Genomic DNA, 23,182 nt, shown 5'->3' on the forward strand with positions numbered 1-23,182 from the left:
TGTTCCACATTTGGTAGGGTTTCTCCATTGATCTTGATGGAGGGAGAGACCGGATTTTGCCCTGGAGCGGGTTGGTAAAGGACTTGAGTCTTCGTGAGGTTGAGGCTGAGACTCTTCGGTGTGCTTCCGCGAAGGTGTCAAACATGTTTGGAGATTCTCTACTGAGAGTGGACATGGCGATGTCATCCGCATACTGAAGTTCCATGAGCAATATTGGTGTCATTTTCTTTTTGGATTTCAACCGGTTGAGGTTGAAAGGTTTTCTGTCCATCCTGTAGACGATGTCCACTCCACTGGGAAGCTTCTCTTGACGAGGCGAATGATGGTGACGATGAAGATGGAGAAAAGGGTGGGGGCAATGACACATCCTTTCTTGACTCCAGTCATGACCTAAGATTTTGGTCTTATTTCTGTTGGTGAGGACTGTTGTCGGTGAGGAGTCAAGAGGATGTTGATGAATTTCTATGGACAGCCGGCCTTTGACAGAGTCTTCTCACTACAATCCCAGGAAACTGCCATTCCCTGCAATGCTGGGAAACTGCCAGCCGTTACAAACCCAGGAAACTGCCATTCCCTGCAATGCCGGGAAACTGCCAGCCGTTACAACCCCAGGAAACTGCCATTCCCTGCAATGCCGGGAAACTGCCACCCGTGACAATCCCAGGAAATTGCCATCCATCTCAGAGATAGGAAATTCCAGGGAACTGCCTCCACTGCAATACCAGGGAACTGCCATCCATTACAACTTTGGGGAATTGAGAAATAAGGGACAGAAACCTGTGAAGGCTCAAGGCACCACCGACCAAAAGTCATCCACAATGCAAAACATACATTAAACTGCATAAACTTTTAAAGCTGCGTGTATCTGCTCATTTCCAGCAAATGGCTGTCTCGATTGTCACCAGTTCTCTGACCAATGGATGGGAACCACCTCATCAGCTATTACAGTTAGCCCCAAGAATACATGCCAGGAACTCAGGTGTGGGCTTTGATGGCTACTCTTATAACCATGAACAAGATATCTGCAGGGGCTTCCATTTCCAAGCCTGACGTGCTTTCAATGCCCCGAGCTCTGCATTCCATCTGATCCACAATATAGATGAAATTGTGCAGACTGAGAATAGTGAGGGTCCATCAGGGACAGTCGGCACAGATTTCCAAAGGGAAGGGCATTTTGTTACAGAAATGACGACATGATAAATATGATATATTTGTTGTTTAAATTAATTTCCAAAGGCACTTGGTTCAGATGCTCTATGAGAGACTAGCTAGGAAGGTTAAGGTGGACAATATTGCTGGGAATATAGATGCACAGAATAATGGCTACAGGGGACAGGGAGAGAAGGGTAGGGATAAATTACCATTTTTAGAGTGATGGGATATTAGCTGTCGGGTGCCCCAGGTTTCGCTGCTGGGTCAGTTTTTGTTTTTCATTCAGATAAATGATTTGAATAAAGGCATGGGGAGGAATTAAATGCAGATTAAAGCCCTGAACTTGAAAGTTGTGAATTCAATTCCATCTTGGCAAGACGTGAAAATCAATTTAAGAAGGCCGATAATTTGCAACCATGACGCCTGTTGGATTGTAACAAACCCCAACTGGTTCACTAATGTCGGTCAGGGAAGGAAACCTGCCTACCTGCTCTGGTTTACACAGTGCTCCAGTATCTTGACCAGGACATTTCCAATGGCGGGGTTGCCTGTCCTGCCATCCAAAGAGTCATTGGGGAACACCCCCCCACCAACACTGCCTGCCCCACAGCCATTCCACGCTCGAATGAATGTTGACTGATTGCAAATGGGAATTCTGCCCCTCACTTGGGAGGGAGACCACCTTAGGGAGTTGCCAGCTAATCATTAATCCCTGCAGCGACAGAAGTTGTAGTAGGCAGTAGTGGAAATTCATGAAGTCCCGGGAGTGTACCGAAAGGTGAATTTTCAGGGTATTAAGGCAGGGAGGAGAGAGAAGGCTCGGAGGGGGGGGGGGGGGGGGGGAGAGGTTCCACAGATTTAAATTACCCTTCAGTGCCCCTTTCTAAATGTCTGAACATTAGCTGTGTGATGAATGCAGGAATTTCGGATATATTGTATTATAAGTATTGGGTGAAGTAAAGCTTGAAAACCTGGGATAGAGTGTTTGACTGCTGAAGTCATATTTTAAAAGAACCTGGGTTAGAAAGACAACAAATCTTTTAGGAGCCAGAGGTGCAATTAATCATCGTAAAACATTTGGGCTAATGCAATTTTTTTTTGATTAGGGGGATTCCCGGGAGAGTTCATTAGTTTTCAGCTTGGTTAGATGATATCATTGCTGGGTGGAGCTAAGGCAACAGGCATTTTTAGAGAGCGTTTTCAGTTCAATTCTGAGCTGAAGCTGTGTGCACAAGTGTCTGCTCTCACCGGTTAGTTAAACAAGATGAACAGTATTTAAAGCAGCGCAGACTTGTCAGAGGACAAGGGGGAGGTGGAACAAGCCAGTTGAAACAGCTTTTGAAGACGTACAGCCAAGGTTCTGACAGGAGTCAAATCTTTTCTGTAAAGCAATGTCAAGAGATTTCTTTCTCAAATAATAACTCTGTAAAGCAAGTATTCCTCTGTGCCATTGGTATATAATGTGGATTGAGAGCTGAGATGGTTGTTTCTTGTTGTTTAAGTGGGAATAAAGATAGCAAGTAAGGGTATTGTATTCGCTGTGTTGAATAATATTGTTTAACGGGTAATTGTAAGCGATTTTCGGGTGTGATATTTAAACATTCTAACACTGTGTTTGTATACTTATTTCTTCATGCAATCAATCCTGGATCGAAGTATCGCTTCCGCACAGTCTTACAAAATTAAAATAAAATATTGGGGTTTCTGTCCAGTATCTTAGTCACTATTGGGGTCTGCTCTGGGACCGTAACAGCTAGTTATTTGATTGGGGTGGGCTATTGAAGTCAAACCCAATCCTGAACTTGTTCAATATCCATACAAGTGAAATATGAATTAACTTGATTATAAAATAGGAACTGTGCCAGATCTTACCCTTAGGAAATGCGAGACTAACTGTTGTGCCCCAATTTCTGCCCTGGTTGAGATCATCTAACGTGGCACACACTATCAATAAAACCTCTAACCAGTCTGATTTGTGCACCATATAGTCCATTAACCCTCTACGCAAATTAGTCTTGAAATAATCCCTTTCCTAACAGGAACAATATTAGCACTTTGATAGAACCTCTGTTCAAGATAAGTTAATTTCATTTTGTTTTGGTTTCTTTGCACTAGGTTTTACTGCAATTGAGATGGCTAAGAAAAAAACTTGTTGCTCAGTTGCATTATCTTCATATGCTGCAAGTGTTTATACTCTGAAAACGATATACACTGCTACTGGGGAGGTTAGTGGGTTTCACTGTGTGCAATAAAGTTAACTGATACCATGGTAAAATATTGTTTTTTGGTGATTAATAATAAGCCCCTCAGGCTGAAGCTGACACCATCACTGTCAGGTTGAAATGGGTTTGCTCACTACTTCATAGAATCAATAACACAGTTGATCAAAGGAATTGTGCCATAGGGATATTGCAGTGCAGAAAGGTTTTAGTGATGACTGCTATATGGAACTTATTACTGCTACAGTTCTTGCTATCTGCCTATACATTCAGGAAGAGAGCTGAGGAATATCCATGCGCGAAGTCCCATCAACTTGATAATAAAGCCAAGTTCAGAGGGTAATAAATTGGCTTTGAGAGAAAAGAAAAGAAAACACAGATATTTGCAATTATCCTGCGGAGTAAGTCCAGATTTATATATGCTCTGAGGCATTACACACGCACCCCTCCTGTTCATTGCGGGATCCAACTATAATCAAATGGTTTTATTGGACCGCTGCCTGATATTAAAACCAGCGTTTCATATTTTTTCCCCCTAAGTAAATTGTTTACTGTCGCTAGCCAGGGCATTTGATGGCACAAATAGTGCCAACTCTGAAAAGGGTAATTCTTAAGTCGCTGAGAGTCTGCAAACCGTAAAACAAGTGGTTTCACATTTAATTGAAGCACCTGAAAGGCATAAATATAATTTAAAGGTAGTCAGCATTCCGTTTTATTAGGTTCTCTTAATGAGCCAAAAATAACAAGCTAAATTGAACAAGTCGGTGCAGCATAATTGAGAGTTAAATCTTAACTTATTTTAAAATTGATCATTGGAAGGCGCTTTAAAAATAATGGGGTCACCAGATTTGGATTAATATCTTGTCTGCAGTATCAACCACCAAAGTTGGTCACAAGCCACAAAATATGTTTTTTGATGTTATGATACCTCAGCCTCCGACCTCTCTTCGTGGAAGTTAATTTCTTTCCCTGGGCTCAAGTCACAAACCTAATGTGCATTTTGTAAACTATCTTAAAAAGCTTCAGAACCAAAACTGACCAGAGCTCCTCCACTCACCCCCCTCCCATCTCTGGCCAGTGATACAGGATGTTTATCTCTGGGAATAAAATTTGAATTCAACCTAGGTTCAAAGGTTGCTGCAGCAGAAAAGTTACTGAAGTCAAATCTTGTGAGTCCATCTTCTTTCAGAGTAATTTAATATTAACGTAACTTTGAAACAGTTGACAATATGGCTTCTTGACTAACTCTTATGACCAAACAGAGAGCCTGGATTATTGCCATCCTCCTAACTATTGATCATCATCCTATCTTATCTGACTTGGTACTAGCTGATGAAATTATTCAAAAAACAGAAAGTAAATTGTTACTGCTCATTCAGTCACATTCGTAAAAATAGATACTAGTTGGAAGAACGACAGACATCGGGCTGGATTCTCTGCCCCACCGCGTCACATTTCTGCCCCGTCCTGCCGGCGGGATTCTCCGTTACGCCGGCCGGTCAATGGGGTTTCCCATTGTGGGGCAGCCCCACGATGTCAGGAAAGCCCCGGGCGCCGGCAAAACAGAGAAACACGCTCATCAGATAATAATAATTGCTTATTGTCACAAGTAGGCTTCAATGAAGTTACTGTGAAAAGCCCCTAGTTACCACATTCCGGCAACTGTTCCTAGAGGCTGGTACGGGAATTGAACCGCGCTGCTGGCGTTGTTCTGCATTACAAGCCAGCGATTTAGCCCACTGTGCTAAACCAGCCCCTATGGACCTAAGCAAATGGACCCAAACAAATAATAAATATAATTTGAAACTCTGGATTGAACCCACTGATGACAAGATCAATTAAACTTGGGAAATTAATTGTACTTGCTGAAATTTAAAATACTGAATGACAAACAGTCCTTTAAAAATTGCATTGCTCCATTATAATTATTAAAATATAATAATCAACGAGGCTCAAAGAAACAAATTCCAGACCTTCCTTCAGTCTCCCATCAGCAGCAGCTGCTCCATTTGGAAAAATAGTTTTGACAAATATTCCCATTCGTCCTCGGGCAGAATCCTGGCCACCAACTATGCTGAAACCAAGACCCTGGAAAACATAATTAAAATGAAATAATTCAGCTTGCCACAATCTTAACACCTATTCTGATTAAACTTTTGAAGTTCCCGCAGAAAATCTTCAGCAGTTCTTTTGTTCTGCCCAGGTAGAATAAAGCCAGGGAGGCATCATTTCTAATTAACAAGTTTTAAAAAGGAATTCTTGAGAAACTAAAATGGAAGGTCAAAACCTGTAAGACACCATGAAGGTTGAAAAGGTGAGGAGTAGAAATGAAAAACCACAAAGTTTCCAAATGTTGAAGCGGGTATCCCAACTTGGAACACCGATTCGTTTTGTTTTTGGAATGGTGTGAGGAGGCAAACGAAACCTCAGTGAGAATAAACAGCCCAGTCATCGTGTATCAATTATTAAAGACCATTTATTACATGAAAGAAAGGACAAATACCCATGAACAGGACTATATTATGCTAAGACAGTTAAGCATATGAATTGCTAAATACACAGTTTATGTAGAATATACCCCTTGTTCCAAAATATATCTACGATCGCTGAGCACCGTAAGATTTTCCCACTTCCCCAAACAACATCCAAATCAAATAGATCATCTATAAGTCAAAACCAGATCATAGTTACCACAAAATACAGCTCTGATACACCCCAGACATACTCTCTTCCACCTTCTTCCGTCAGGAAAAAGAGACCAAAGTTTGAGGTCAGGTGCCAACCGACTCAAGAACAGCTTCTTCCCTACTGCCATCAGATTTTTGAATGGACCTGCCTCGTATTAAGTTGATCTTTTCTCTACACCTTGCTATAACTGTAAGATTATATTCTTCAGTCTCTCCTTCCTTCCCTATGTACAGTATGCATTATTTGTACAGCATGCAAGAAACAATACTTTTCACTGTATACTAACGTGTGACTATAATAAATCAAATCAAATCAAATCAAATCAAAACAGGGATGATAACCAGGCCAAGGAAGTGTCTTGTCCTGGTCCCACAAATATATTTAAACAGCCTTTATGAAGGTTTTTGCACTGCCTTGGCTCTAAGACAGAGAGGCTGTTAAATTATAGGAAGGATGTGGATGCTTTGGAGAGGGTACAGAGGAGATTTACCAGGATGCTGCCAGGACTGGAGGGCATGTCTTATGAAGAAAGATTGAGGGAGCTAGGGCTTTTCTCATTGGAGCGAAGAAGGCAGAGAGGTGACTTGATAGAGGTGTACAAGGTGATGAGAGGCATGGATAGAGTGGGTAGCCAGAGACTTTTCCCCAGGGTGGAAATGGCTGTCAAGAGGAGACATAATTTTATGGTGATTGGAGGAAGGTATAGGGGAGATGTCAGAGGTAGGTTCACACAGAGTGGCGGGTGAGTGGAATGCACTGCCAGCAGAAGTGGTGGAGTCAGAGTCATTAGGGACATTTAAGAGACTCTTGGACAGGCACATAGACAGCATTAAATTGAAGGGGTGTAGATTAGGTTGATCTTAGATTAGGATAAGTGGTCGGCACAACTTCGTGGGCCGAAGGGCCTGTACTGTGCTGTACTGTTCTATGTTCTATGGTCTCCAGGCTGCCAAATGTAAACTGGCCTGCCTTGCTTCTGAGGGTGCTGGCCATTGCTTCCCTTTGATTCAGCATTCTGTGTATTTGGCTGTCGGCCTCTATCAAATTCGTTGACTCTAGAAATTAGGATGTGCCTACCTCATTGAAGTTCCCATCATCTAGGTAAGCTGTTTCTACTAATATGTGATTCATATCAGATTTAATCTAGTTGCCTGTTAATCTCATTACTGGGAAAGACCATCTCCTCTGGCCTTTTGAATACTGGCCACCACTATTGCTAGGCGGATTTCTACCTGTTGCTGGGCAGGTCGCATTCTATTATGTCTTATTAAATTTGTGTTACTGCTGTTATGAGGCAACTTCATGACGGACTAAACTACACATATTTCAAAAGTGAAGGCCAGAATTTTACAATCCAAGTGCAGGCAAGCGCCCAACCCAGGAGTTCATGAAAATGCATGAGAAAACAGCGAGTGTACATTCCATCATCATTGCACGCTTGCGTGATATTTCGATTGGCAGGCACAAACAAGAATTGGAATGTTCACTCCCTGGCAATTAAGCTAATTAAAGGAATTTAAACAGTAACTGACTTGAATATTCCATTGCTGTTCCAATTTGTATGTTGGTGCACAGGCAGGCTGCCAATCCATTTTTGCCGATTTGTCATCCAAGGATGGGATAAGAGGAAAGAACAAAGGCACGCTGAGTTGGTAGGAGCTGGTGGGAATTTGATGTGGGCTTATACTAGAGTTTTGTGAACATTTTCACTGCATTCTTTTGATGGTTCAGCATATTTTCAGCCCTTTTCAGTCTTGCAAAATCACTGAGAAATACAACCCATCGCCACCTACAGTGCACGCGTCAGCTTCATTAGAGGGCAGCACGGTAGCATTGTGGGTAGCACAATTGCTTCACAGCTCCAGAGTCCCAGGTTCGATTCCGGCTTGGGTCACTGTCTGTGCGGAGTCTGCACATCCTCCCCGTGTGTGCGTGGGTTTCCTCCGGGTGCTCCGGTTTCCTCCCACAGTCCAAAGATGTGCAGGTTAGGCGGATTGGCCATGATAAATTGCCCTTAGTGTCCAAAATTGCCCTTAGTGTTGGGTGGGGTTACTGGGTTATGGGGATAGGGTGGAGGTGTTGACCTTGGGTAGGGTGCTCTTTCCAAGAGCCGGTGCAGACTCGATGGGCCGAACGGCCTCCTTCTGCACTGTAAAATCTATGAAATTTGCCGAACAGCAGATGGGTATTGTGTATTCAGCAGGGAGCACTTCCTCTGAGAAGGAAGGGGTCATAGAGAGAGGAGGCCAGGTGGTTGCAAGCTGGTTCAGGTGGGTAAGCTCATTCATTCATTTTAGGACATACCAAGCCAGAGAGGATGAAAGGGGCAGAGGCTTCTTGTCAATTGCAGGGTACCCCCGAATACAGGTGCCATTAATTGCACACAGGTGGCCATCAAGATACCAGCCGACCAGCCAGGCACCTTTGTCAATAGGAAGGGGTTTCACTTATTGAATGATCAAATCGTGTGTGACCACAGGACCCAGATTCTACAGGTCTGTGCGAGGTACCCTGGCAGCTCCCACGATGTCTACATACTGAGTCACTCACTGGTGCCAAGGCTATTTGCGGCATCGGCTTGTCTCAAGGGATGGTTGCTGGGTGACAAGGGGTATCCCGTGAAACGGTGGCTGATGACGCCACTCAAACACCTGAGGACAGAGCTGAAGATACAATCGCTGCCATGATTTCACACGAGTAGTGGTGGAGAGGACAATAGGTCTTCTTAAAATGAGGCTCCAATGCCAATACCGCTTCGGGGTAATATCCACCAGAGCGGATGTTGTGTGCTGTGCTCTCAATAATCTTTCTCTGTCGTAGGGGGAATCCAGTGGACCAGGAGGACACTGAGGCAGGTACACTCACCACAGGGCTGGAATCCAATGATAACTCAGGTGGGGAGCCTGGGCAAGCAGATGGTGAGGTCAAGAAGCCAGGCATGAGGAATCTTCAAGGAGGCAGGGACACCAGGGTGGCCTTGATTCAGCATTCCTTCAGCTAGGCTGTTAGGGCTTGCCTTCTGTCTGAGCCCAACGGCACCACCACCTTCCCAAAACATTTCAGACAAAACTATTCCATGAGCCCAATGTCGCATCACTACCTTTGTAATAAAGTTTGCTGCCCTACCAACTTTCACTAGGCACTGCTGAGACCAAATCTTATGGAAAACAGACATTCAGGGCTTCTGACCAAAATAGCAATGTCTCTGTATAACATTGAAGAAGTGAAACACAAAACATATGTGGTTGACACAGTTATATGAGAACCTAACATTTTATAGAGGAAAAACAACTAAAGACATCTGTGCAAACCTCTCCTGTCCCCACTGTGCCTTAAACTTACGTTTGAGAGGCTTCCGGTTGCGGCTATGCGGAGCTAAGCCGCACGTTCGGCAGCTCCCACTTGGAACGGACTTTTGGGCTCTTTTCAGTGCCCCAACGGCATTTTTTCGACATTTCCCGGTGTGGGAAGAAGACTGCAACATTCCCCCGACAGTGTATGGCTTGGACCAGGAGCGGGGCGACTAACAAAGTGGTGGTGAAACCAAAGAAAATGCGAGGGAAGAAGAGCAAGATGGCGGTGGGCGGGGACCAGGCAGCGTGGATGCAGTGGGCACAGGAGCAGCAGGAGGTTATCCAGCTCTGCTTCAGGGAGCTCAAAGCCGACCTGCTGGAGCCGATGAAGGCTTCTATCGATAAGCTGCTGGAGACCCAGACGGTCCAGGGGGTGGCGATCCGCGAGGTCAGACAAAAGATCTCTGACAATGAGGACGAGATCTTGGGCCCAGCGGTAAAGGTGGAGGCGCACGAGGCGCTCCACAAGAAATGGCAGGAACGGTTCGAGGAGATGTAGAATCGGTCGAGGCGGAAGAATCTGCGGATCCTGGGCCTCCCAGAGGGGCCGGACGTGGGGGCCTATGTGGTCACCATGTTAAACTCGCTGATGGGAGCCTGATCCTTCCAGGGGCCCCTGGAGCTGGAAGGGGCCTATAGAGTGCTGGCGAGGAGGCCCAAGGCTAACGAGCCGCCGCGGGCGGTGCTGGTGCGGTTTCATCGGTTCGCTGATCGGGAGTGCGTACTTAGGTGGGCCAAGAAAGAGAGGAGCAGCAGGTGGGAGAACGCGGAGGTCCGAATATATCAGGACTGGAGCACGGAGGTGGCGAAGAAGAGGGCCGGGTACAACCGGGCGAAGGCGGTGCTGCACAGGAAGGGGGTGAAGTTTGGCATGCTGCAGCTGGCGCGATTGTGGTCACCTACAAGGACCGGCACCATTATTTTGAGTCCCCGGAGGCGTGGGCCTTTGTTCAGGCCGAGAAGCTGGACACAAACTGAGGGTCGGGATGGGGGATCGGGCGTGGGGATGGTCGGGGATTGTTGTTGTTGTGTTACATTTTGAGGGGGGGTTCTTTGTTCTTGTTTACTTTTGGTTCGGTGTGGGTGGTTAGGGTGGGTTGGGCACTGTTTTGGTTGCGTCTGTCGGGTGGGCTTTTGGAGGGGGGCAAGTAAATGGAGTAGGGGGTGGATGGCCGGTAGGGGGGATGGGGCCTCGCGGGGGAGGGTGAGGCCCGAGTTGGGGGTGAGGTGACCGGGCCTGTAAAAGGAGCTGCGCCAGAGGAGGTGGGGCCGGGCAGGTGGAAAGCGCGGGCTTTTTCCCGCGCTGAAGGCTGGAGGGGGCGGGGCCAGGGCAGGGAAGCGCGGGTTTTTTCCCACGCTTGGGATGGAAGGGGGAGGCAGAGAGCCTGCTGGTGGGTAATGAAGGGGGAGGGGAAGTCCCACAATGGGAGGAGTCGAAGGAGAGGCGGGAGCGGCCGGGGTCAGCAGGAGTCAGCTGACTTGCGGGAGTGCAATGGGGGGAGCAATGCAGCCAGGAGGGGTCCGAGCTGGGGGGGGGGTGGGGGGAAACCGGGTTGCTGCTGGTATGGTAAAGGGGGAGCTGGAGCGAGTAGAGGGGGTTGGGACCGGGGTCTGCCGTCGTGGGGAACGGGCCGGGCGTGGGGCGCGGGCGATTGGCTAGCCAAGGAGGGGTTATGGCTTGTCAGCGGGGGAGGGGTCCGGCTGATAACCTGGAACGTAAGGGGACTGAACGGGCCGGTTAAGCAGGCCCGGGTGTTCGCGCACCTGAAGGGGCTGAAGGCGGTTGTGGTCATGCTCCGGGAGACACACCTGAAGGTGGCAGACCAGGTAAGATTGAGGAAGGGGTGGATAGACCAGGTGTTTCATTCGGGGCTGGATGCCAAAAATCGGGGGGGTGGCGATCTTGGTGGGAAAGAGGGTGTTGTTCGAGGTGTCGAGCATTGTGACAGACAATGGCGGCACTTAATGGTAAGTGGCAAGCTGCAGGGGGAGAGGGTGGTGCTGGTCAACGTTTACGCCCCGAACTGGGACGATGCGGGGTTTATGCGGCGCATGTTGGGTCGGATCTCGGACTTGGAAGTGGGGGACCTGATAATGGGGGGAGGGACTTTAACACGGTGTTGGATCCGGCACTGGATCGCTCCAGGTCTAGGACGGGTAGGAGGCCGGCGGCGGCTAAAGTGCTGAGGGGGTTTATGGACCAGATTGGAGGGGTGGACCCTTGGAGATTTGCAAGGCCGGGGGCTAGGGAATTTTCATTCTTCTCGCATGTTCATGAGGCCTATTCCCGGAGTGACTTTTTTGTTATGAGCAGGGCGCTGATTGCGAGAGTAGAGGATACCGAGTACTCGGCGATAGCCATTTCGGATCACGCCCCGCATTGGGTGGACTTAGAGCTGGGGGAGGAGAGGGACCAGCGCCCGTTGTGGCTCTTGGAGGTGGGGCTGTTGGTGGACGAGGAGGTGAGCGAGCGGGTCCGAGGAAGCATAGAGAGATACCTGGAGGCCAACGATAACGGGGAGGTCCGAGTGGGGATGGTCTGGGAGGCGCTGAAGGTGGTGGTTAGGGGAGAGCTGATCTCCATTAGGGCACACAAGGAGAGGTGAGAGCAGAGGGAGAGGGAGAGGCTTGTGGGGGAGATGGTGAGGGTAGACAGGAGGTATGCGGAGGTGCCGGAGGAGGGACTGTTGAGGGAGAGGCGTAGCCTCCAGGCCGAATTCGACCTGTTGACCACCAGGAAGGCGGAGGTGCAGTGGAGGAAGGCCCAGGGGGCGATTTATGAATATGGGGAAAAGGCAAGTCGGATCCTGGCACATCAGCTTTGGAAGCGTGACGCAGCTAGGGAGATCGTGGGAGTTAAGGATAGGGGAAGGAGTGTGGTGCGGAGTGGGGTTGGCATCAATGGGGTCTTCAGGGACTTTTATGCGGAACTGTTGTCGGTCCGTGCCCCCACTGGAGGAGGGAGGGATGAGCCGCTTTCTGGACCAACTGAGGTTCCCGAAAGTGGAGGAGGGACTGGTGGTGGGATTAGGGGCCCCGATTGAGCTGGAGGAGCTGGCCAAAGGAATAGGGAGCATGCAGGCGGGGAAGGCACCAGGGCCGGACGGTTCCCCGGTCGAATTTTACAAGAGATATGTTGACCTTTTGGGCCCATTGCTGGTTAGGACCTTCAGTGAGGCAAGGGAGGCCTTTGCCCCCGGCGATGTCCCGGGCACTGATCTCCTAGATCCTGAAGTGGGACAAGGATCCCCTGCAGTGTGGGTCTTACAGGCCGATTTCGTTGTTAAATGTAGATGCCAAGGTGCTGGCGAAGGTTTTAGCCACGAGAATTGAGGATTGGGTGCCTCAGGTCATCCACGATGACCAGGCGGGGTTCGTGAAGGGAAGGCAGTTGAATGCGAATATGCGTAGGCTCCTGAACATTATTATGATGCCGGCAAGGGAGGGGGAGGCGGAGATAGTGGCGGCGATGGATGCTGAGAAGGCCTTTGATAGGGTAGAGTGAGGGTACTTATGGGAGGTGAAGAGTTTCGGGTTTGGGGAGGGGTTCGTCAGGTGTGTTAGGCTGTTGTATGAGGTCCCGATGGCGAGTGTGGCCATGAACAAGAGGTCGGAGTACTTTCTGTTGCATCGAGGGACGAGGCAGGGGTGTCCCCTGCCCCCCCTGCTCTTCGCACTGGCGATTGAACCCCTGGCTATGGCACTGAGGGAGTCGAGGAACTGGAGGGGGCTGGTGCGGAGTGGAGAGGAGCATAGGGTATTGCTCTATGCGGACGACTTGCTGCTATATGTAGCGGACCCGGTGGGGGGAATACCAGAGGTAATGAGGATCCTCAGGAAGTTCGGGGATTTTTCAGGGTACAAGCACAACATGGGGAAGAGCTAGTTGTTCATGGTTCACCCAGGGGACCAGAAGAGGGGGATTGGTGAGCTCCCACTAAAACGGGCGAAGAGGAGCTTCAGGTATTTGGGGGTCAGGTGGCCAGGAGCTGGGAGGCCCTGCGTAGACTTAATTTCACGAGGCTGGTGGAGCAAATGGAGGAGGAGTTTAAGAGGTGGGACGCGTTGCAGCTGTCCCTGGCAGGTAGGGTGCAGTCAGTCAAGATGATGGTGCTCCCAAGGTTTTTGTTCCTGTTCCAATACCTCCCCATTCTTATCCCGGAGGCCTTCTTTAGGCGGGTCAACAGGAGCATAACGGGGTTTGTGTGGGCATGAGGGACTCCGAGGGTGAGAAGGGTGTTCCTGGAGCGGAGTAGGGATGGGGGGGGGAGCTGGTGCTGCCCAACCTCTGCGGGTACTACTGGGCTGCCAATGCGGCGATGGTGCACAAGTGGGTGATGGAAGGGGAGGTGGCTGCATGGAAGAGGCTGGAGACGGCGTCTTGTGAGGGTACGAGTCTGGAGGCGCTGGCAACGGCGCTGCTGCCGCTCCCTCCAATGAGGTATACCACGAGCCCGGTGGTGGCGGCTTCCCTCGAAATTTGGGGGTAATGGAGGCAGCACAGGGGGGAAGTGGGGGCCTCGGGGTGGACCCCGATACGGGGGAACCACCGGTTTGTCCCAGGGAGAATAGATGGAGGGTTTTCGGGGTGGCACAGGGCAGGGATAAGAAGGTTGGGGGACTGGTTTGTGGATGGGAAGTTCGCGAGCCTGGGTGAGCTGGAAGAGAAGTACGGGCTCCCCCCCGGGAAACACCTTCAGGTATCTACAGGTAAGGGCGTTTGCCAGGCGACAAGTGGTGGAATTCCCACTGCTGCTGCCATGCACTGTACAGGACAGAGTGCTCTGGGGGGGGGGGGGGGGGGGGGGGGTTGGAGAGGGGATGGTCTCGGCAACATACCAGGTGATGCAGGAGGCCTTGGTGGAGGAGCTGACAGGTAAGTGGGAGGAGGAGTTGGGGGAAGAGATCGAGGAGGGGACGTTGGCAGATGCCCTAGGGAGGGTGAGCTTTTCCTCTTCGTGCGCGAGGCTCAGCCTCATATAGTTTAAGGTGCTGCGCAAGGCACACATGACCGGGACAAGGATGAGACAGTTTTTTGGGGGTGAGGCCAGGTGTGTTAGGTGCTCAAGGAGCCCAGCAAATCACACCCATATGTTCTGGCCATGCCCAGCGCTGGAGAAATTTTGGAAGGGCGTAGCGAGGACGGTGTCGAGGGTGGTAGGATCCAGGGTCAAACCGGGCTGGGGGCTCGCAATATTTGGGGTTGCAGAGGAGCCGGGAGTGCAGGAGGTGAAAGAGGCCAGAATTCTGGCCTTTGCGTCCCTGGTAGCCCGGCGAAGTAGTCTTCTTCAGTGGAAGGATGCGAGGCCCTCAACGTGGAATCCTGGATCATCGATATGGCAGGGTTCATTAAATTGGAGAGGGTGAAATTTGCCTTAAGGGGATCGTGCAAGGGTTTTTCAGGTGGTGGCAACCGTTCTTAGACTTCCTGGCAGAGCGGTAGACAATGGTCAGCAGCAGCAGCCCGGGGGAGGGGGGGGGGATTCTAATTGATTTTTGTTTGTCTATACTGGGGGATCTGAGGGGGTGTATATATTTGCTATGTTTGCTATGTGTTTCGGTGGGTGTTAATTTATTATTTATGTATGGGGGGATGGGGGCACTGGGTTGTTTTGTATTTAATTCTATTGGGTTCCGTTTACATTTTGTTGTTGATATTTTATGAAAATTGTAATAAATTTTTAAAAAAATTTTTAAACTTACGTTTGAGAGTGCTATGTCCGGTGCCCGCCACCCCCCCCCCCCCCACCACCCCCTTTCTGGCAGTGGCATTGGAGTCAGATTGCTGACCCATTGTGTTGGCCCTGGTGATATTGGTAGTGGTCCTCTGGCTGACAGGGCCGGATGACAGGCAGCTTGTCCACCAACGTGAGGTACCCGTGTATCTCCCTGCTCACCACTGATGGATAGGAACCTAGCTGAGAGACTGGGTGGCGTATCCATTTCTCACACTGGTAGCGGCCACCTGAGGTCATTTCTTGTATGAGGGCTTGCAGGTCCAACTGCAACCCCAGGACTCCATGATTCAGATGCTGGAGCCACCTCTCCCTGAGCGTCACCACTCTACCAATGGAGGCGGCTGTGTGCACTTAGCTCAGGGTCAATGCAGCGCTCATGTCCCTGATATGCAGCTGGGGGCGAGTGATATCAACAGTATCACAGTGGCTTTGTGATTGCTGGATCACTGAACTCTCTTTCTCAGAAGTCCTTATGGGGATTGGGATAACTACATTAATTTCACTTTCCGCCTGTCCCACTTGTGCCCACTGAACTCTTACTTTCCTCAGAAGCTCCTGCTTCTCTGTGACCTGAGGCCCTTCCTCCACTCTTGCTCTCAAGCTCCTGAGCACCTATTTCATAGCAGGTCAGTATCACCAGGTTGGCCACCCCACCACCAGTTGCAGATCGCTCTGCACTATTTTGGCTTCTCTTCTCCTGTAAGTGCAAAGCTCCATTCAATATGTAACCCTGCACCTCCAACACCAAACCATGCTGTCCCTCACCCCCGCTTCACCCCTGCAAACTATACGAATATTTCTGACACCATTGCACACCTGATCCTTATATAGACCCAGGCCGCCCATCTTTTTTCCCAGCCTTAACACACATGGGCAGAGATGTGTTCGGAGTGATTCAGGCACCCTTTCACGCTTCTCTACACTGGACCCTGCTAACTCAGTACTCACCTCTGCTGAATCCAAGTGCAATGCAGCAGGTTGTGCCTGTTGACCGCTGCTGCCACCTCTCCCCTTGCCTTCTTGGTTAGGTGGGGTGGCCTCCACTTGCCATCCCACTCCATTAAGATGTCCCGCCTGGCATTCACTCCATCAACAAGCGCGCAAAGGCAGTCTTCAGAACCAGGTGGGGGACTTGAATCCCACTTGCATTGCCCTCCCACCTGGTGCATCCCCTGGGTGCTGCCACCATTCTAGACATAGAATCATAGAATCACAGAATTTACAGTGCAGAAGGAGGCCATTCGGCCCATCAAGCCTGCACCGGCTCTTGGAAGGAGCACCCTACCCAAGGTCCTCACCTCCACCCTATCTCCATAACCCAGTAACCCCACCCAACACTAAGGGCAATTTTGGACACTATAGGCAATTTAGCATGGCCAATCCACCTAACCCGCACATCTTTGGACTGTGGGAGGAAACCGGAGCACCCGGAGGAACCCCACGCACACACGGGGAGAATGTGCAGACTCCGCACAGACAGTGACCCAAGCCGGGAATCGAACCTGGAACCCTGGAGCTGTGAAGCAATTGTGCTATCCACAATGCTACTGTGCTGCCCAAAACACGGTTCATAGACAGTTCATTGTGCCACCTTCGAGGTCTTCAGCGATTTCAGGCAACAGGTACCTCCTGCTGGGTGCCCATTAGACCCGGCGTCCACCACACCCCCACTTGCCTCACTGAGCCTATCCGGACGCATTTCGCACTGGCTGGCCCTTAATTGGCCTGCAGCGTAATATCGCATGTTTTCTTCGATCTTAGGCAAAAGTGGAAAACACGGCCGCTCCTGGTCCCGTCCACTGCCGTCGTCACAAGTAAAATTCTTACCAAAATCCTGCAACTACACGTGTAGCTCAATGAACATTTCTGGTGGATGCTTGTTCAGAATGCTGTTTTATTTCTTTCAGGTGCTCACTTCTTCCAGCATTTTGTGTTTTTAGTTTAGATTCCCAGAATTTCCTTTTGTCTCTGGCAGTATGTAACACCACTGTATTTTCCTTGAACCTCTCCTGTTGCTAAAAATTCATATAGTCTTACGCTGATATACATGCCAAAGCATCACCAATTGAAAGAAATCAGAAACTTTGCCCTAGAATTATCTGTTATTGAGTCACTGTTCGCAAACTTTTGTAGTTTGAGGATTTACGTCTACCAGCAGTCAGCTTAAGAGTGGCACAGCTGTAATCTGGGAAGAGTTATGTGAATGTAGGCAGGTTATTTAAACTGGCTCTGGGATTTGAAAAGTAGGAAACACACATATAAAATTAGCAAGACGAGAAGACATACTGGTACGGCAGAGTAGTCGATTCAAAGAGTGCGGTTTAGCTGATTGGTTAATGATGTTTTCAATTAACTTCTTCAGGAAACAGAGATACTTCCAGCTCTTCGGGGGTAGACTGAAGGTTATTTACGACAAACACAAATGGGGAAATCATGGCCAGACCTGCGGTCGCAGATCAATCCTTCATTATTCACCTTGCCCAACTTTCCAATCCATTGGCATCAATGGAGGATAATAGGTGTCCAGTCTCTTGCTGCCATTTTTCATCCTTTCTGGGGCTGAAAGATCAGCCCAAGGTTTTCTCATCTGTGTCCACCCTTATACCCAATCTAGTCCTAATCTTGAGAACACTCATGCACTGCTTAGTCACTCCACGAATGCATCCAGTGAGGGTTGTAGGTACCAGGAATGCATCCAGTGAGGGTTGTAGGTGCCAGGAATGCATCTAGTGAGGGTTGTAGGTACCAGGAATGCATCCAGTGAGAGTTGTAGGTACCAGGAATGCATCCAGTGAGGGTTGTAGGTACCAGGAATGCATCCAGTGAGGGTTGTAGGTACCAGGAATGCATCCAGTGAGAGTTGTAGGTACCAGGAATGCATCCAGTGAGGGTTGTAGGTACCAGGAATGCATCCAGTGAGGGTTGTAGGTACCAGGAATGCATCCAGTGAGAGTTGTAGGTACCAGGAATGCATCCAGTGAGGGTTGTAGGTACCAGGAATGCATCCAGTGAGGGTTGTAGGTACCAGGAATGCATCCAGTGAGAGTTGTAGGTGCCAGGAATGCATCCAGTGAGGGTTGTAGGTACCAGGAATGCATCCAGTGAGAGTTGTAGGTACCAGGAATGCATCCAGTGAGGGTTGTAGGTACCAGGAATGCATCCAGTGAGGGTTGTAGGTACCAGGAATGCATCCAGTGAGGGATGTAGGTATTAGTTGTAAAGCTGTGTTGAGATTTTGGAGGTTTAGTAGATTACCTTTTGGGAACTAAGAGTATTTTCAATAGGTTTTTGTTATCTACTTGGGACCACTTAATGGTCTTTTACAATCCTCCATCTACCACATCCCTACTTTCCTGAAGGTTTACCTGTGGTTGGTCTTCTTAGATCTTTCGGTGCATGAATCGATTACAACAGTCTGTACAGGTCACTTGATGGGTTCAATGGCTTTCTGCTTTTCCTTAATTACTTACTGAATCAATATTATAAAAGTTCATTTACTTTCCAAATTTTTCATCTGTCTCGTAGGAAACACCTTGCCACAGAATCCCTACAGTGCAGAAGGAGGCTATTCGGTCCATCGAGTCTGCACTGACCCTCTGAAAGAACACCCTACCTAGGTCCACTCCCCCACCCCATCCCCATAATCTCACCTAACCTGTACATCTTTGGACACAAGGGGCAATTTTAGCGTGGCCAATCCACCTCACCTGCACAGCTTTGGACTGTGGGAGGAAACCAGAGCACCCGGAGGAAACCCACGCAGACACAGGGAGAATTTGCAAACTTCACACAGTCACCCAAGGCTGGAACTGAACATGGGTCACTGGCGCTATGAGGCAAATAAACCATCAGGAAAGTAGAGATGTGTTTGAGTTCAGGACTGAAAAAGCCTGCAGTCACTAAGTGGTCCCAAGATTTTAAAAAACTATTGAAGATACTCTTAGTTCCTATCTACTAAACCTCCAGAATCTTGACAGAGCTTTACAACTAAATGAAATGAAAATGAAATAAAATGAAAATCGCATATTGTCACAAGTAGGCTTCAAATGAAGTTACTGTGAAAAGCCCCTAGTCGCCACATTCCGGCGCCTGTTCGGGGAGGCTGGTACGGGAATTGAACCGTGCTGCTGGCCTGCCTTGGTGTGCTTTAAAAGCCAGCTCTTTAGCCCTGTGCTAAACCAGCCCCTACAACCTAATAGCTACAACCCTCACTGGTTGTTTTATTGGAAATCTAAACTAAGGTTTCTTACATGAAAAACCATTGATGGTTTAGTGAGATATGCATTTGAGAAAGCACCCACATCCAAACCCTGATCTAGGCTGAATTAGCTAATCTTAGTTGGGTTAGCACCCTGGGCCATAAGATGCCTCAGTTTCCTGGGGCTAGATTAATTTACTCTGCTTGAGAGGCATTAGCATTCAGCACAGCCCAACAAAGCAGAACACACAGTAGTATGTAAACTGAGATGGCAGGATTGTCTTATGAAGAGAGATTGAGGAAACTAGACATGTATTCTCTCAAGTTTTAAGGAATGAGATTTCATTGAAACTTACAAAATTCTTACAAGGCATGACAGAATGTATGTAGATAGGATGTTTCCCCTGGCTGGTGAGTCTAGAACCAGGCGACATGAACTCAGAATAAGGGTCGGCCATTTACGACTGAGATGAGGAGGAATTTCCTCATTCAGAGGGCGATGAATCTTTGGAATTCTCTACCCCAGAGAACTGTGGAAACTCAATCAATAAGCACTTTCAAGACAGAAATCAATAGATTTCTGGATACTAATGACATCAAGGGATTTGGGGATAGTGGGGAAATGGCATAGAGGTGGAGGATCAATCATGATCTGTTTGAATGGCAGAGCAGGCTCAATGGGCGAATGGCCTACTCCTGTGCTTCTATACTATACAGGAAAAAAATGAGAGAGACCCAAGTAATCCTTTATGGAGTAGACACTTACCTTTCCTTGTCCTTTCATTAAAACAATGTTAGAGATGATTGAAGGCTGGGCTAATCGCCATGGTGATTCCACTTGAACTGTGCTTAAGGAACGTGCTGACTTTTTAACTATTTGATACTCCTGAAAACAATGCATAAAGAATGTGATGATATATCCGGAAACAACATCTCATTCGCTTCATCATCTGGTAACTAGAATTTTTGGAAAGTTGGTAACTCAGTCTATCAAGATGCAGTGCACACTATTGGCTGAATAATACAGCGGGGAGGCTGGGGGGCGTTGGCATGAAGCCAACATACTCCACGATGACCAGCAGCTGACATGCTCCACGATGACCTGCCTCGCAGCTAAACATGGGTCAAGCGGGAGGTGGTGGTTGTCCCTTTAAAGGCAACACAACAGAAAAGGGTCACCTGGCTTGGGGGACCAATTGGGCCACAGAGTGGGTAATCACCCTAGGGGGTGGAGTCCTTTCTTAGGCAGAAGACATGTAGGAAATTAATGTATCAGAGTGGCAGCTGTACTTCTGTACAAGTTTTCTTGTTAATAAATTATCTTTTCTCTTTCTAATGAAGTTTGTGAAGATGCATTATTACTTTCGCCCTCCAGAGCTGCCGGTGAATCAGATTGGTTGCCAGCTCCATCAGTCCCAGCAACGCCAAGACCACGTTTGTAGAAGCAAGAAGACCCCACAGTCCCCAGAGCAGATAAATCTGCAGTCCCGGGGATAGAACCTAGAACATTACAGTGCAGTACAGGCCCTTCAGCCCTCGATGTTGCGCCGTCCTGTGAAACCACTCTAAAGCCCATTTACACTATTCCCTTATCGTCCTTATGTCTATCCAATGACCATTTAAATACCCTTAGTGTTGGTGAGTCCACTACTGTTGCAGGCAGAGCATTCCACACCCTTACTACTCCCTGAGTAAAGAACCTACCTCTGACATCTGTCTTATATCTATCTCCCCTCAATTTAAAGCTATGTCCCCTCGTGCTAGACATCACCATATGAGGAAAAAGACTCTCACTGTCCACCCTATCCAATCCTCTGATCATCGTGTATGCCTTAATTAAGTCACCTCTTAACCTTCTTCACTCTAACGAAAACAGCCTCAAGTCCCTCAGCCTTTCCTCACAAGATCTTCCCTCTATACCAGGCAACATTCTGGTAAATCTCCTCTGCACCCTTTCCAATGCTTCCACAGGTCATTTATAAAAATGACAAACAGCAGTGGCCCCAAAACAGATCCTTGTGGTACACCACTAGTAACTGGACTCCAGTCTGAACACTTCCCATCAACCACCACCCTTTGTCTTCTTCCAGCTAGCCAATTTCTGATCCAAACTGCTAAATCTCCCTGAATCCCATGCTTCCATATTTTCTGCAGTAGCCTACCGTGGGGAACCTTATCAAACGCTTTACTGAAATCCATATACACCACATCAACTGCTTTACCCTCATCCACCTGTTTGGTCACCTTCTCAAAGAACTCAATAAGGTTTGTGAGGCACGACCTGCCCTTCACGAAACCATGTTGACTATGTCTAATCAAATTATTCCTTTCCAGATGATTATACACCCTATCTCTTATAAACCTTTCCAAGATTTTGCCCACAACAGAAGTAAGGCTCACTGGTCTATAGTTACCGGGGTTGTCTCTACTCCCCTTCTTGAACAAGGGGACAACATTTGCTATCCTCCAGTCTTCTGGCACTATTCCTGTTGACAAAGATGACTTAAAGATCAAAGCCAAAGGCTCAGCAATCTCCTCCCTAGCTTCCCAAAGAATCCTAGGATAAATCCCATCCGGCCCAGGGGACTTATCTATTTTCACCCTTTCCAGTATTGTTAACACCTCCTCCTTATGAACCTCAAGCCCTTCTAGTCTAGTAGCCTGAATCTCAGTATTCTCCTCGACAACATTGTCTTTTTCCTGTGTGAATACTGATGAAAAATATTCATTTAGCACCTCTCCTATCTCCTCGGACTCCAAGCACAACTTCCCACTACTGTCCTTGACTGGCCCTACTCTTACCCTAGTCATTCTTTTATTCCTGACATATCTATAGAAAGCTTTAGGGTTATCCTTGATCCTACCTGCCAAAGACTTCTCATGTCCCCTCCTGGCCCTTCTTAGCTCTCTCTTTAGGTCCTTCCTAGCTAACTTGTAACTCTCGAGCGCCCTTACTGAACCTTCATGTCTCATCTTTACATAAGCCTCCTTCTTCCTCTTGACAAGTGTTTTGACTGCCTTAGTAAACCACGGTTCCCTTGCTCGACCACTTCCTCCCTGCCTGACAGGTACATACTTATCAAGGACACACAGTAGCTGTTCCTTGAACAAGCTCCACATTTCCATTGTGCCCATCCCCTGTAGTTTTCCTCTCCATCCGATGCATCCTAAGTCTTGCCTTATCGCATCATAATTGCCTTTCCCCCAGATATAACTCTTGCCCTGCGGTATATACCTATCCCTTTCCATCACTAAAGTAAACGTAATCGAATTGTGGTCACTATCACCAAAGTGTTCACCTACCTCCAAATCTAACACCTGTCCTGGTTCATTACTCAGTACCAAATCCAATACAGCCTCGCCTCTCGTTGGCCTATCTACATACTGTGTCAGGAAACCCTCTTGCACACATTGGACAAAAATGGACCCATCTCAAGTACTCGAACTATAGCGTTTCCAGTCAATATTTGGAAAGTTAAAGTCCCCCATAACAACTACCCTGTTGCTTTCGCTCCTATCCAGAATCATCTTTGCAATCCTTTCCTCTACATCTCTGGAACTTTTCGGAGGCCTATAGAAAACCCCTAACAGGGTGACCTCTCCTTTCCTGTTTCTAACCTCAGCCCATACTACCTCAGTAGACGAGTCCTCATCAAACGTCCTTTCTGCCACCGTAATACTGTCCTTGACTAACAATGCCACGCCTCACCCTCTTTTACCATCTTCCCGGAGCTTACTGAAATATCTAAACCCCGGCACCTGCAACAACCATTCCTGTCCCTGCTCTATCCATGTCTCCGAAATGGCCACAACATCGAAGTCCCAGGTACCAAC

The 23,182-nt window shown here is 48.3% G+C and overlaps 1 protein-coding gene across 1 annotated transcript in view; it reads right to left on the bottom strand.

Moving 5' to 3' along the window:
- The window catches only part of pdzd2 (PDZ domain containing 2), an 809,599-nt gene that overhangs the window by 183,125 nt on the left and 603,292 nt on the right, over positions 1-23,182 (bottom strand). The window contains 2 exon segments of the mRNA XM_072497206.1: positions 5,345-5,459; positions 20,115-20,234. Of these exon segments, the coding sequence (XP_072353307.1) occupies positions 5,345-5,459; positions 20,115-20,234 (235 nt within the window).

The sequence above is a fragment of the Scyliorhinus torazame genome, chromosome 3, assembly GCF_047496885.1.
Source record: "Scyliorhinus torazame isolate Kashiwa2021f chromosome 3, sScyTor2.1, whole genome shotgun sequence".
In the NCBI taxonomy this organism is placed as follows: Eukaryota; Metazoa; Chordata; class Chondrichthyes; order Carcharhiniformes; family Scyliorhinidae; genus Scyliorhinus; species Scyliorhinus torazame.